Raw genomic sequence first — 13,667 nt, 5'->3', positions numbered from 1 at the left:
GTTACCGACTAATGACAGGGTTGGTGGTTTGATCCTGGTGTTCATATGAATAGTAGGAAGCGCTTTGATGTAGATGCATGTGTGTGAATGTGATGTTGTATAAAGTGCTATGTAAGAGCCAATCCGTTTACAATTAGCCCTGTGCTGTGGCTTTATGTTGTTGTGTAGGAGCTGTGAGTGGAGGTTTATAGATATTTGACCACACACTCCTACTGTTTACATGGTTGCAAGATTTAGGCTCAAGAATTGCAGTTCATATGTAACCACTTTAATTTTGGACTGATGACTTAACCAGTTACTACACACAAACACAGGACATACACCAGGACAAGACACTGAGTCAATAGAAAAAAGTTTGTTTGTGTTTACTGCATGTTTTGAGGGACGCCTGTGTGGTTGTGTGCAGATCCAGTGTATAAATTGATATAAGAGAGAAAATCAGTCCACCAAAAAGAAAAACAAAGTTCTATCAGTACAACAGAGCTGTACATGTCTATAAAGTGAGGTACTGTTACGGGCACTGATGAAGTCGTTAATAGGAGGATTTACAGCTGTACGAGGGGCCTGTTTTGGCCAAATCAGCCGTGTTTTTTTATTCTGTGTTCAGCAAATCTTTTGAATTTTTTTTTTATCTTATGTTGTGGCCTGTGGTGTCTTTCTAGTTATTTAAGTTTTATGTCACCCCCAGAACTGGCAGGAGGGGATGACCCTAACTCTTCACACCACCTGTTCCTCAGGTTCCACAGAGTGCTCCACATCCACATTGCCCAGCTCTCTGGGCTTTGGGCCATGACTTTCCATGCCTGTTTGGATCTCCCTTTCTTCATCTTTTCAATACTTTTGCCATGTGTCATTTCTCATTATTGCGCATAAATTAAATTATGGACATCTATGGTTTTCTCTCCATGTGTGAATTGGATGGGTTGGTACTGAAAATTTCACTGAAAAACTGGTGAAAATTTCATATCAATAGCACCTTCAGAAATATTTTTACTTAGACAACTGGTGACGTGTTCAAAACGTATGTTACTCACTGTGTATTATGTGGGTGGTTGAATGGTTAGGTATTGGCAGGGTTTTTAAAATATTTTTGTAGCTTTTCTACCCCATGCAGTTTCTTCCCAAATAGCATCAAAGTGTTTTTGATGTAAAAACTGAATGTGTGCTGTGGATTAAATGGGTAACTGGCTCCTGACTATTCTAGACCTGCACTTCCTGTGTCCTATGGTCCTGTTTCCGTGATGTCATTAGTTATTGTGTTGGTTGCCCCTCTAACTCACCTGCGGTAGGTGACATGATGTACAGTGTGCATAGCAGGAAGTCCAGCTCAGAATGTGTGTTGAAACCTGAGGAGGCTGTAAACTCACACCTCTGTCCCCTCTGGAACCAGGGGTAACCCAATCCAGGGCACCTGACACCTCTTTCCTTCAGCTGTACCCTTACAGTCTGTTTGTTCCCCTGCAGTATGGCAGACACCGGGTCCTGGAGGACCCACCAGGTCAACCCTCTGATACTCCAGCCAGGACCCAGACCTGGACAAGGACCGGGACCGGGGCCGGGACCTGGATCAGGATCAGCTCCCAACTGTGTGTGGATCTCATTGATCGCAGGTGAGTTTGAAGTCGTCATTGGGATACATACAGATGCTCAATGAAAGTTAAAGGACTACTCTGTAATACAAATACAGCAGGAAACTTTACCACAAACTCAGTCTGAGGTCAGAGGAAGGATCATTTCACCTACATTTCACACAGAATAGTTTAAAGAATTTTCTAGAAACTATTTGATTGACTTAGGAAAGACATAGGAAAAACAAAAGAATAGAAACTCCTATTTATTGTAGGGACTCATTATTGTAACTTTAATGACATATTCTTTTTCATATTTATCTATAAATATGACTTTTTATTGACTAAATGAGGCCTAAGACCCATAACAAGCACGTCTCTTGGTCATCTGCTTGAGGATTTACCATTAATTACAGATAATAGACTCAAAACACCTTGACCTTGGTTACCTTTGTTTATCCAGAAATGCTGATGTCTTGGATTTGGCTGGAGGAAGAAATCTAATTTCAATGAAATTATATTGCATTCAGAATTTCATTATTTACATTGCACTTACATGTTTCACATATTAAACAAATTTTAATATTAGACAAAGATAAAAGCTACCCAAACCTGTGTGAGAGAGTAACTGCTGCCTACACCTAAAAACTTGTGCCACCCTTGGCAGCAACAACTGCAATGAGTCTTTCACATCGTGGTGCTGGATTTTGGCCCACTGTTGCAGAATTGCTTCAACCTCATTGGAGGGTTTTTGAGCATGAGAAGAGCAGAATTTATGTTTCCACCAATTATACCAAGTGATCCAGTTCCTGAAGCAGCAAAGCATCCACAGACCATCGCACTACCACCACCATGTTTAACTGTTGCTGCTATGTCCTTCTTATGAAATGCTGTGTTCGTTTTATGGCAGATGTAACAGCAGTCAAACCTTAAAAAAGTTCGTCTTTTGTCTCATCAGTCACAGAACATTTTCCCAACAGTCTTGGGATCATCAAGATGTTTTCTGGCCAATGTGAGATGAACTGTTGTGTTCTTTTTGCTCAGCAGCAGGTTTCTTCTTGAAACTCACGGCTGCCACTATTGCCCAGTATCTTTCTTATTGTTGAATTATAAACTCTGTCCTTAACGGAGCCAAGCGAGGTCTGCAGTTCTTTAGATGTTTTGGGTTCTTTTGTGGCCTGGATGAGTCATCGGTGTGCTCTTGGAGCAATTATGCTGAAAACAGAGGATAGAAACAGAGTTGATAATGGCCTAAATTTAAAATGGACCGCTGTAATTTGGAGACAGCAACAAAGATGGTGTTGTAAGCTCACCTTGTTCAGACAGCAACAAGGGTGGGCAGTCACCAAGAGATGCCTCAAATAGGGTGAGACCTGTTGCAGTGGTTGATACTGGTTGGTTGATACCACACACCAAAGGTTGCTTCCTGCTCCTGGTTGGCTCTTTCGATTTGGCCATTAGTCTGCAGCTGGAAACCAGATGAGAGTCTAACATTTGGCCCAATGGCAATGCAGAACTCTTTCCAGACTCTCAAGGTGACTTGAGGGCCACTGTCTGAGATGATGACAACAAGTATCCCCTGGAGGCGGATCACATGGTCGATCGGTAGTTGATTCATTTGTAGTGCTGTAGGGAGCTAGAGTAGAGCAATGAAATGAGCAGCTTGGAGATCGATTCTCCAATGACGTTGTTAAGTGATAGCAGAGGCAACCCAATGACAAAATCCAGGGACAATGCATATACAGGTGGAGTACAGGTCTAAGTAATCCTGCAGGTGGAGAACTTGAAGATTTATTTTGGGCACAAATAAAAAAAGCAGGGAAAAGCAACACGGATGCATTTTGCTTTTCCGTTGCTACAAGAGCACTGCTTCTAAACCGTAAACCTGAGTAGAGGTGTCAAAGAAAACCATCTCTGCTGAGCGTCAAATGGTTGCAAACCTTGGCTAGGTCTACCTTCACTTTTGATAATGAAACCAAGAAAAGTCACAGATTCAACGCACCTGTCTCATGTTAACACACAGTCTGTTTTCTAGCTGTCTTTGTACCTGGAAAACATAGTCGTGGTGGTCTATAAAGTTCTTTGAGATGATGAGTATGTCATTTAGGAAGACAAAGATTAACTGGTTCAGAAAGTCCCGAAGCATGTTGCTCGAATCTTGTTCCGTTCAGTTGTGTAAATCCACAAAGAGCAGTAAACCTGTGAGCAGCCTCAGCAGCACGGGTCAACCAATCACAGCCTGAACACAAAGAAAATATACTGGAACCCACATTAGAAATCATTTTGTATTGTGATATTTGCCCCCACTCTGAGCCACCGCAGTTATTCTTAACATCCCCGCACCTACCGAACCCCACTTTAACCCCATACTCATTTTTCTGTTTAGGTGTTGAGGAAGACTCACCATCTACAATGTAGGCAACAGCAAATAGAACCGTTTAAAAAAAAAAAAAATAATTCCCTTTCTTTTTCTCTGTTTTATTAGAATTAGGATTTAGATTAAAATGTTTGTATTCCAATGTAATATCATAGTTTTATTAGTTTATCAATATAGTTCAGTTAGCTTTGCACATAAATGGCTGGTAGAAACATCTTCCAAAGAGCTACTTTTTATTTTTTTTACTTTGAGTACATTTCAGAGCCCATACTTTTTCACTTTTACTTGAATCAGTTAAGTCAATACTTCAGTTTTTATCACAGTATACTTTTTGGCACAAGTGTCTGTACTTCAATGCACTTATTTTATATTATAAAGAAATCATCTTTTAACCCCTAAAAACAGCTTATGTAATTTTGAACTTTTATTTTTAAGTTCTTTTATAATTTGGCTAAAATCATTTGAGAGCTGAAACAACACGTAGAGATTATTTTTCAGCCCGTAAAGGTCTGAGAGTGATAAAGGCAGCTGGAAACATTTTAAAATGTCATTTTACTGTTAACTGGATTTTACTTTGAAAGGCAAGCACATTGAAACACCTTCTGTTTAAACAGTAGTACTCATGTAATGTGCACATTTTATCAGCTCAGATAAGTGACATCAATATAGGTGCGGTTTTACTTTAAAGGGGTTTTAAGCTGCTGTTTGAATGATCCAGATAGCAATGTCACATGCTGACTGCCATACACACTCACAAGATCAGCCATAATGATTTAGATAGAGAGAGAGATAGTGACATAGTAATACCAACAAGTCATATTGGAAAACATTTTTCACTGCGAGTAGCAGTACTTACCTAGTGTGCATAACGTGGACATGATTACAGTATAAAGACACCCTCTGCGTCTGATTTTCAGCTTAAAATTTGAAGCTGTTTTGTGAATGCTTTTAATGGCCAAGGTTGTTGGATGTCTGAGAGAACCATAAATCCATCATAATGAATATTATTTATATTTAATTATTTATTATAGTGATAGATGTTATCACACTGCAAGAGGAAAATTTCTTGAAAACAATCAAATGCGTCATAAAACTTTAAACTGCTACTGTGAAAAAAAGTAAAAGATATAAAAACATGGAAAAGTTCAAAGCCTTGTGACTCACAACCTTTGAATGGTGTTTCTTTGATAAAGTGTGCCTGAGATTGCTCTTGGTTTGTTACTTTTCAAGATACTCAGACAATTGCTGACTGAGTTGCCTGTCCTGATATAACTTTTGTGGGAGATCTCTCAAATCTGAAAGACAACTTACACATCAAATTGTTAAAGGAAAGAAGAAGAAGAAGAAAACTGATAATTAATTGTTATTGCATTGGCACATTCAATAAGAATAATAAATCTGACAGTCACACCAACCCTCTATATGTGCTCATTACATCCATTTAACCCCCTGAGGTCTTCCTCGTTTCCTCCGCCCTCTCATCCTTTATCTTATATCACTTTCCCTCCTCTGCACATGTCCAAACCATCTCAATCTTGTCTCTCTCACTTTGTCTCCAAGTTGCTCAGTCTGAACTGTCCCTCTCATTGACTCATTTTTAACTCATATAATTTGTGTTCTTTTGTGAATAAAATACGGAGTTTTTGGCTTTGCAAATCGTTGCTCTGTTTTATTTACATCATTTCTTTTGGAACCAACTAGTTTTTTCTTTTTCCAGCTTATCAAATACTAGTCGAGTAGACCGAGTGATTGAAGGCCTCGTTATTTGTTTCCCAGTGGAACTTGAAAGCAACGCAGAAAGGCAGCATGTTCTGTTTGGTGATTGGCTGTCGTTGCTATGGGAGCGGCTCCCGTTGCTACAGTAACGTGTCTTAAGGAGGGATTTAGGCAATCTGAGTTTTAGAGTGTCGGATCGTCGTCGAGTGGTGCTAACATGCTAATATGAAGGCTGAGAATACTTGTCGTTATAAAACAGAAAGCAATGAGTAGAAAGGATAGTATTTTCGAGGGGAGAAGCTGAAAAGACCAGTGTGGAACTAATGTGAAAGTTTCTAACTTTAGTTAAAACTCTGTTCAGCTGCCTGCTAGCCCGCTAACGGCTTATTGAACTGCTAGCAGTTCAGAAAAGTTTGTGGAGATAGCAGGCGGAGCCGAGACAGGTCAGGCGTTAGACGGATCCGTGACGGTGGCGGGTGCAAAACAGTCCCCGATCCTGTCTGCCTTGTTCAGGATGAGCCAGGACTCTGAGCTGCTGGGAGCCGTTGAGTTTATCAAAGGTAACTTTAACAGTATTGTTACAGAGTTAACAAGGGGACAAAAAAAGCACAATACATAGTTGTTAAACTATTTGTCACAACTCCACGGAGAACTGGGAGTTGTCGAGTTAAAAAAAAAAAAAAAGTAAAATCCTATAAATAGAAAATCAACTTTATGCCATTACACAGCAGGTTAGTGATTGTTTCCATTGGTGACTGGTTTTATATAAAGTGATGTTGATGGATAACTTTGCTCAGCGCCTACTGAGCTGAAATAGAGATTGTGGCATCCTCTCAGATTTGATCAGTCATCGATGCTTCTAAAGAGGGTAACAGTGCTGTACACCTAGCAGCAGCATTCTGTAGAATTAGCCTTGGATTAGTTCCTTATCCTCTGCACTGTTTGGAGTCCCCAGGGCTGCCAACTCCGTGTTTTAAACAGAGATGACAGCTTGTCGTTTGTCGTATACGAGTAGATTCAGCGTGCACACAGAAAGGTCACTGTGGAGAGGCAGGCATTGCATAAAAACGTTTTTCTACACTGAGTTCTACACTGTATTCCCTCTCCAGTAACACTGATCAGTTTTGCTATGAATTAAACTAAAAAACCGAATTTTCTGAAATCCATTGTAAGCTTACTGTGTGTAACTAAATAACTCAGTGCATCACTCAGAGCTGATAAGCAGAGCGAAAGAGCTGGTGAAAACATAGCAACAAAACCAATGCCATCTTTTATGAGTGTGTGTCTGTGTCTCATACTAGTGTATAAACAAGGATGAGAGGGTGAAAAATATGCTTCATCACTAAGGTTTGGATTTCAGAAATGAATGAGATGTTTGGACCTAAAATGTTGCTCACTCTGCCCCATTTTTTTTCCTTTTCCTGCTGCCTTTATTAGGCTTTCGTAATCTCTGAAGTTAAATTCAGAATTCCAGAAGATCAAACTGTAGCAATAATCAGTCCAGACTGTGTTGCACTACAATGTTCTTGTGGGTTTAAAAAAATAAAAATAAAGCTAAGCTCTTTACATAGAGACGAGCTTCCTAAACCCTCATTTCAGAGTTGTAGACATACAGGAACAGCACAACATAAAAGTAGAAGAAGCAGAATGCCCATAGTTGACCTGTGTGTTTTTTGGTAAGCGTTGAAGGTTCAAAACTTATCAGCAAGTTGTGGTATACAATGGAAAGGCAGTGATTTCCACAATCAGCAAATCTAACTGCCTTTCATATCTGTCTCTAACAGAGCGCCTGTATTTCGCCACGTTACGCAGTAAACCCAAAAGCACAGCCAACACACACTACTTCTGCACTGATGACGAGTTTGTGTATGAAAAGTAAGTATATCACACCTGCTGCACTGCATTCTGACTATGTGTGTTTTATATACAACTTGCAAAGCCAGGCATTTGTAACCAGCTTTGTCAACGAGTGTGTTTAATGTTGTATTTGAAGAGTGTACCAAGGATTTGAGCTGTGCATGTGTAACCTGGCACACACATAGTAGGTGAAAGAGGTGAGATGCATTCAACAGTGTAATATTTATTTATTTACTTTTTTTTTTTTTTTTTTTTTAATGAAGTAAAAGGGATAAAAGCAACTGAGTGCTTTTCTGGATGCTGATGACTGGAAATTTTAGAGGCCTGACTGAACATTAAAAGAAGTTAGTCCTGCTTGGACAGTTAAAATGTTGAAGCGTGACCCCTTTACAGGAGAAATACCGTACTTCAGGAATTTAAATGGAGACTTTCACTCTCTGTATCACTTTCCTTTTCAGCCAGCAGGAGTCTGACTGACTGTATATTCTATGTCCTTTGTGTCTGCAGCTTCTACGCAGACTTTGGGCCTCTGAACCTGGCCATGTTGTACCGATACTGCTGCAAGCTCAACAAGAAGCTCAAGGTGAGTTTCTACTGCTGCCTCACCCTGTGCAGGAATGCCCATAATGCAAAAGGACAGATGCAGGATGACACAATCTCACAGCAGGTTCACTCTGTGGCAGTGAGTGAACCTGCTGTGAGATTGTGTCATCTTATTTCCACTCCTCCTTCTGACTTCAAACCTCTGTTTTTTGTTTGCACGTTGCCACAGTGATTACATTCTTCTTGTCATTTGTCATGACGTCCAGCTGACTGGACGATCTGGATCCACAGCCTATGTTCATTCTCAAAACGCCCATATAAACACTGATCTGTGCTACGTGTTCATCCCACACCAGGCAGCACATCTTCTGCTGCCTTCACTTGTGCACTGCAGCCTCAAACTTTTCCAGGACTTACCCGACAGACGTGCAAGCAAAAACAAAACGGTCCTCATTTTTAAGGTGCTTTACAAAACTAAACATTATGGCTAACAGATGGATTTTACCATTTCGGTGCAGCTACCCAATCAATGAAGAAGCACTTACTGCTTAAAGAGCAAGAGTGAAAGTAGACAGTATATCCTCAGTTATAACAAAACTCATTTTTACAGCCGGGTGCAGCACAAAAGTGACCCATGAGTTTTTGGTTCTGTTACTACTTTTCTAACATAAACCCATGTAAGTCTGACTGCAACCAACTAACCGACCTGATGACTTAATGTTTGGTATTAACAGAAGATGGCACTAGACATGTTTTTAAAACTCAACTTTAAGCACCATCCATCCATCCATCTTCATCCGCTTTATCCGAGGCCGGGTCGCGGGGGCAGCAGCCTAAGCAAAGAGGCCCAGACCTCCCTCTCCCCAGCCACCTCCTCCAGCTTATCCCCTTTAAGCACTTATTTCTTAATTCCAGCTACAGTTACATATATGTCAGTTTTTGAGAGCAGGGCTCCATGGTGTAAATTAGTCTTTATGCATTTAGTGTTTCATGTCCACTTTGTTTAACCGTGGGTTCTTTCTTGTTGTTGGCAGTCATTCACACTGACCAGGAAGCGAATTGTTCATTACACCAGCTTCGATCAAAGGAAGAGATCCAACGCGGCTGTGCTGATTGGTGGCTATGCTGTGAGTACATCTCTGCTTCTTATCCATCTTTGTGTATAAATCAGAGCTTTTCATAGGAGAGGTGAAGCTAACAAACAAAAAGTTAAGGAAAGAAGAACAAGTGACATGTGTTTTGTTTTTGATCATCTTTGCAGTGTTTTGAACTAATTTGTCAGTTGTGTGACATCATCGGCACGCACACAATGGAAGGGCAGGCCCATTAATAGGTGCACTTGATCTCAAACTATGTAAGGTGTAATTCAGCTTAAGGCATTTAAGTTGACTTAATTTACTTCCAGAAGTGCATAACACTAAAGAGGACAAAGTGTACCAAATACTTTCCAAGCTCCTTAGACTACCAAATACTCAGCAGTGATGTTGTTAAATGGGGGAAAAAAATGTAATCTACAAAAACTCAGCAATAATCTTCAAAGTGTTCATTATGACTGTTCTTTAATGGATATCACTAATGGATATCAACTGCGCACATGCTTCTGTCCATCAGCAATGGGGCTGGGTATTGCCACTGATTTCTATAATCAATTTGATTCTGATTCACAAGGTCTCGATTTGATTCAATATTGACTCAGTCAGAAATATTATAATTCTGATCATTTATCAGTACATATCCATATTAAAAACAAAGCTGACACTTGTGAGACTTCAGAGGTATAAGCATCACAGCAGATGCCTTTGTGTCAAAGTAACTGAAGATAAAATGCAGAAAAAACATGAAGCAGATTTTCCTGGCCTGGCTTTTTATAGCCGATAACCACCTTAAAAACATTCTGCAGTAGATGAAAAATGGAAGAAAACCATGAATCTGCATATGAACATTACCTGATGCTGCTTAAGTGAAGCAGAGCAAAGTTACAGAGGTTTTATTACAGACTGAGCTAAGTGTTTTGCAATTTGGCATCATTTGTAAAAGTTTAAAATTCTTCTGTATTAAAGAGCAGAAATGAGGCTTTCTTGTCAGTGAGCAGTGCTGCTGGATTCTCCACATTTCAGTTCCTGTCGCCTCATTTAATCAGTCTGTGATTTCTGTGCACGTTATCTTGTCACTACATTGAAATAAACCCTTAAACAATTGTTAAATCTTCAGCTTCTTCCGTCATCATTCTGATCCGTTTTATAGCCAAAGTTGTACAAAACTATGTTTTGGTATCAATTTTTAGCTTCTTAAAAACATTCAGCATTTTTTAAATGCATTCTCTATTAATATCTGTCCTCAGGTGATTTACTTGAAGAAGACCCCAGAAGAAGCCTACAGAGCTTTGATCTCAGGCTCAAATGCTGCTTACCTGCCTTTCAGGTGAGTCTCTCAACAGTAGTATTACTGCAGCAAGTACATTTACCATACTAGACATCTGTACCAGCACTGTTGAAGATCCATAACTTGCAGTTCAAGTTGGAGATTAAAACAAAAAACAAAAAAAACAACAAATGACAAGGTTGATTCAAAATAAGAATTCTTTTTTTATTCCATTTGTGTGCTGCATTTCCAAAATTAAATGGTGACTTGTCTGAAAAATAATAGTATTTAGTGTTCTTATGAGCTGAGTTAAATGTTGTGAAGCAAACAACAACAACAGATCTGTCTTCAGGCTGGCGACCTAGCCGCCCCTACCTTACAATGCTCTTGGCTAGTAGAAAGCATATGTTGGTTATACACTTTTGCTTTCTACTGTAGCACTATTTGTTTCTAATAATTTGAATGCATTATTATCTCTGTGGAAGTTTAATAAAATAAAATATTTTCAGAGGACTTCTCTGGTATCAGTATTGAGATGCAAATTTCTTTATTTTGATGGGATTATCTTATTTTGTGGCATTAAACCAAAGCTGTACGGTTACAATGTTGAATATCCAAAAGTAGAAAGGTAGCGTTTGCCCAAAATCCCCCAAATCTAATTTTTATCACTCTATTATGGTCATGTCAACAAACATGTCTACTAACGCTAAGCCAATCAAAACTAAAAAAAAAAACTTCAACACCAAATTATTATTTTTAACAATTAATGGCGACACCACCATAATGTGTTTTCAGCAGCACAAAAATGTCCTCCTATTGATGTCGAAAAGCTTTCCAAGAACACAGAGTAAGGTACATTTTTAGTCCTTAGCTTAGAGTGTGTGTGTGTGTGTGTGTGTGTGAGAGAATCTTATTTTATCTTTTATTCTAAAAGACTTGTGGTTTTCCTCTGAATATTTAACATTTGTCATTAATAAAACAAAAGTCATTCTTACTAAAATAAGTTTAGGGATGCAGCTATCGTTTAAGTGAAGCGTGTTAGCAGTTTGTATACCACAGCTAACAGTCACTGAGAGACCGACCCAGAGCAGATGAGCTCTGTGTAAGAGTGCGTGCTTACAATAAAGGACTTCTTGTTGTCACTCACTGAATTGTTACATAACAGCTGAGCGTGCTGTTGAACGGAGGAGGACTCTGTTTTTCTGGTGGCCTCATGAGAAGCTTTGAGGTCTCACCTGGCTGCTAATGGATTAAACATGATGGGTAGGGCCCACCTTTCCAGGGAGGGTTAGTAGTGAAACGTTCAGTGTCTGATCACAGCTCCATTAAGTTGTAGCTATAAAGGATTCAGACCCCTGAAGCAGCTGCAGCAAACACTACTCCTAAAGACTGAGGCCATCTGTTGGAGGTGCAGCTTGGGTGTCTGGGTATTAGTATTTAGTATTTATTTATTTATTGTCATTGTCAAGAACAATGAAATTGCGTTTGGGGCTTCCATACAACCCCCAAAAAAAGAAGAAAATAATAAATACCCCTTAAAACCCAAGTGTACATATTTAACCCAGTGTGACTCCAATGCAATAAGACAATCCTTAGCAATAATGTTCGTAGAAATTCAGACAAAGACCTGAGAAACATGACAAAATACAACAATGCAACCCATTCAATATTATTGTACTGTGAGATATGATATCAGATATCAGATATGATAGGGTCTGAACAGAAATAAGAAGAATGTTTAAAATAAAAATGACATGTCTGTTTTTGCCACACCAGATGTTGGAGCAGTGTGTTGTTGTTGTTTTTTTTGTTAAATAAATGGTAAATAAAGTGCAGCGCCTCAATTTTAATCCAATGAACCGAGGAATATGAACACACGTCAGTGCTGACCAAGATATTCATCCATAAAAACAGGAGGGAAGAAGAGTCATTTTAATCTGTTTGGGCCACTCTGTCATCATCACAGTCAAAACACATTATTTCATTCATAGTTTGTTATATAATATTTAAATTGCAACAGCTCTGCTTTCATGATTTAGGCCAATAAGAACTTTCATTAGATAAAACTAAATACTAATTTTACTTTTGATTTTAAATGTAATTATTCAGCTGTAAGAAGAGAGCGACAAAACTTGTGAAAACAGAAACTAAAGATCTGAATGTGGAAAAATGGATCAGACACAGTTTACTGATGGACCTTGGGTGTTAGTTACCCAGAGTGGCTCTGCCCTCAGGTCTGTTTTATTAAAAATAAATAAATAAAACCGTTTGCTGCTTATGAACAATTCCAATAATAGTAATAGAGAATTCCATTATTGGATAAAAATGCTTAAAGACAAACTCCCGGTGTAAGCATTTATAATTTAATCTAATATCACCCTTCATTAACAGATGATGGGCTCCCTGATGGTCACAGTTTCACATTTAACTAAAAAACAGGTTGACAGGTTCATTCATATTCACACAGTCACAATTAAAATGATGGAGACTACTTATATTTTATTCTGAGATTATTATAAATCTGTGTATAAATAAATGATGACAGAATGTCTGTAAAAGTGTTCATGTTAAATACACAAAATGGGTTTCAGTATTTGTTTCAAACATAAACTTCTGGAAATTAATTGACTCACCTATGCACCCCGATAGCAACTTAATGAATGATGAAATGAATTGATGTCTGTCAGCTGGTTCAGGTGCAGCAGGAGGGGAGGAGTCAGGGAAACTCAGGCTGTTGAAGAAAACCTGCCAGCAAGCAGGGGTCCGTTCTTCGTACCTCGCTTACTACATCCAAGATCAAATGACACATCCAAGACCAAATCATCGCGCTAACTTTGAGCTCGCTATTCCGGTTCTCCGAACACACCTGTTGTTGACGATTAGTACAGCTGGATGAAGTAATGTGAGATCACTGGGTGTCGTAAAAGGAGCTACGCATCGATAGTAGAAACATTGATCGGCAACCCTCTGATTGGTCGGCGAAAATGTCGAAGGAGCACGCTCGGTATTTTTCGGCAGCAGAGCAAGAACTCTTGAGTGAGGGATTTCAGGAGTTTCAGAGTTTAATTAAAACGCAAGGGAACACTGCAAAGGCTGCAAAAGCAAGGAGAGAGGGCTGGCAGAAAGTTGCTGACAAATTAAACTCGTAAGTAATGTAATAATAATAATAATGGAGTGGATTTATATAGCGCTTTTCAAGGCACCTAAAGCGCTTTACAATGCCACTATTCATTCACTCTCACATT

The 13,667-nt window shown here is 39.2% G+C and overlaps 1 protein-coding gene across 3 annotated transcripts in view; it reads left to right on the top strand.

Moving 5' to 3' along the window:
* The first annotated feature begins 5,796 nt into the window (after positions 1-5,796).
* cdc14ab (cell division cycle 14Ab) overlaps positions 5,797-13,667 on the top strand; it is a 32,880-nt gene continuing 25,009 nt past the window's right edge. For 2 of the 3 annotated variants that reach the window (XM_085437838.1, XM_085437836.1), the window contains exons 1-5: positions 5,798-6,221; positions 7,446-7,536; positions 8,026-8,101; positions 9,096-9,188; positions 10,403-10,482. In XM_085437838.1, the coding sequence (XP_085293964.1) occupies positions 6,176-6,221; positions 7,446-7,536; positions 8,026-8,101; positions 9,096-9,188; positions 10,403-10,482 (386 nt within the window). In that variant the 5' untranslated portion in view covers positions 5,798-6,175. Of the gene's footprint in view, positions 6,222-7,445; positions 7,537-8,025; positions 8,102-9,095; positions 9,189-10,402; positions 10,483-13,667 lie in introns of all 3 variants that reach the window. The other variant, XM_085437837.1, reaches the window with a different exon arrangement.

Source organism: Copadichromis virginalis, linkage group LG17 (genome assembly GCF_057382275.1).
Source record: "Copadichromis virginalis isolate Kocher_CV1m ecotype Utaka linkage group LG17, C_Virginalis_male_GT1.1, whole genome shotgun sequence".
In the NCBI taxonomy this organism is placed as follows: Eukaryota; Metazoa; Chordata; class Actinopteri; order Cichliformes; family Cichlidae; genus Copadichromis; species Copadichromis virginalis.
The sequence above is the reverse complement of the archived record's forward strand: the minus strand, read 5'-3'. Positions and strand labels throughout refer to the sequence as shown.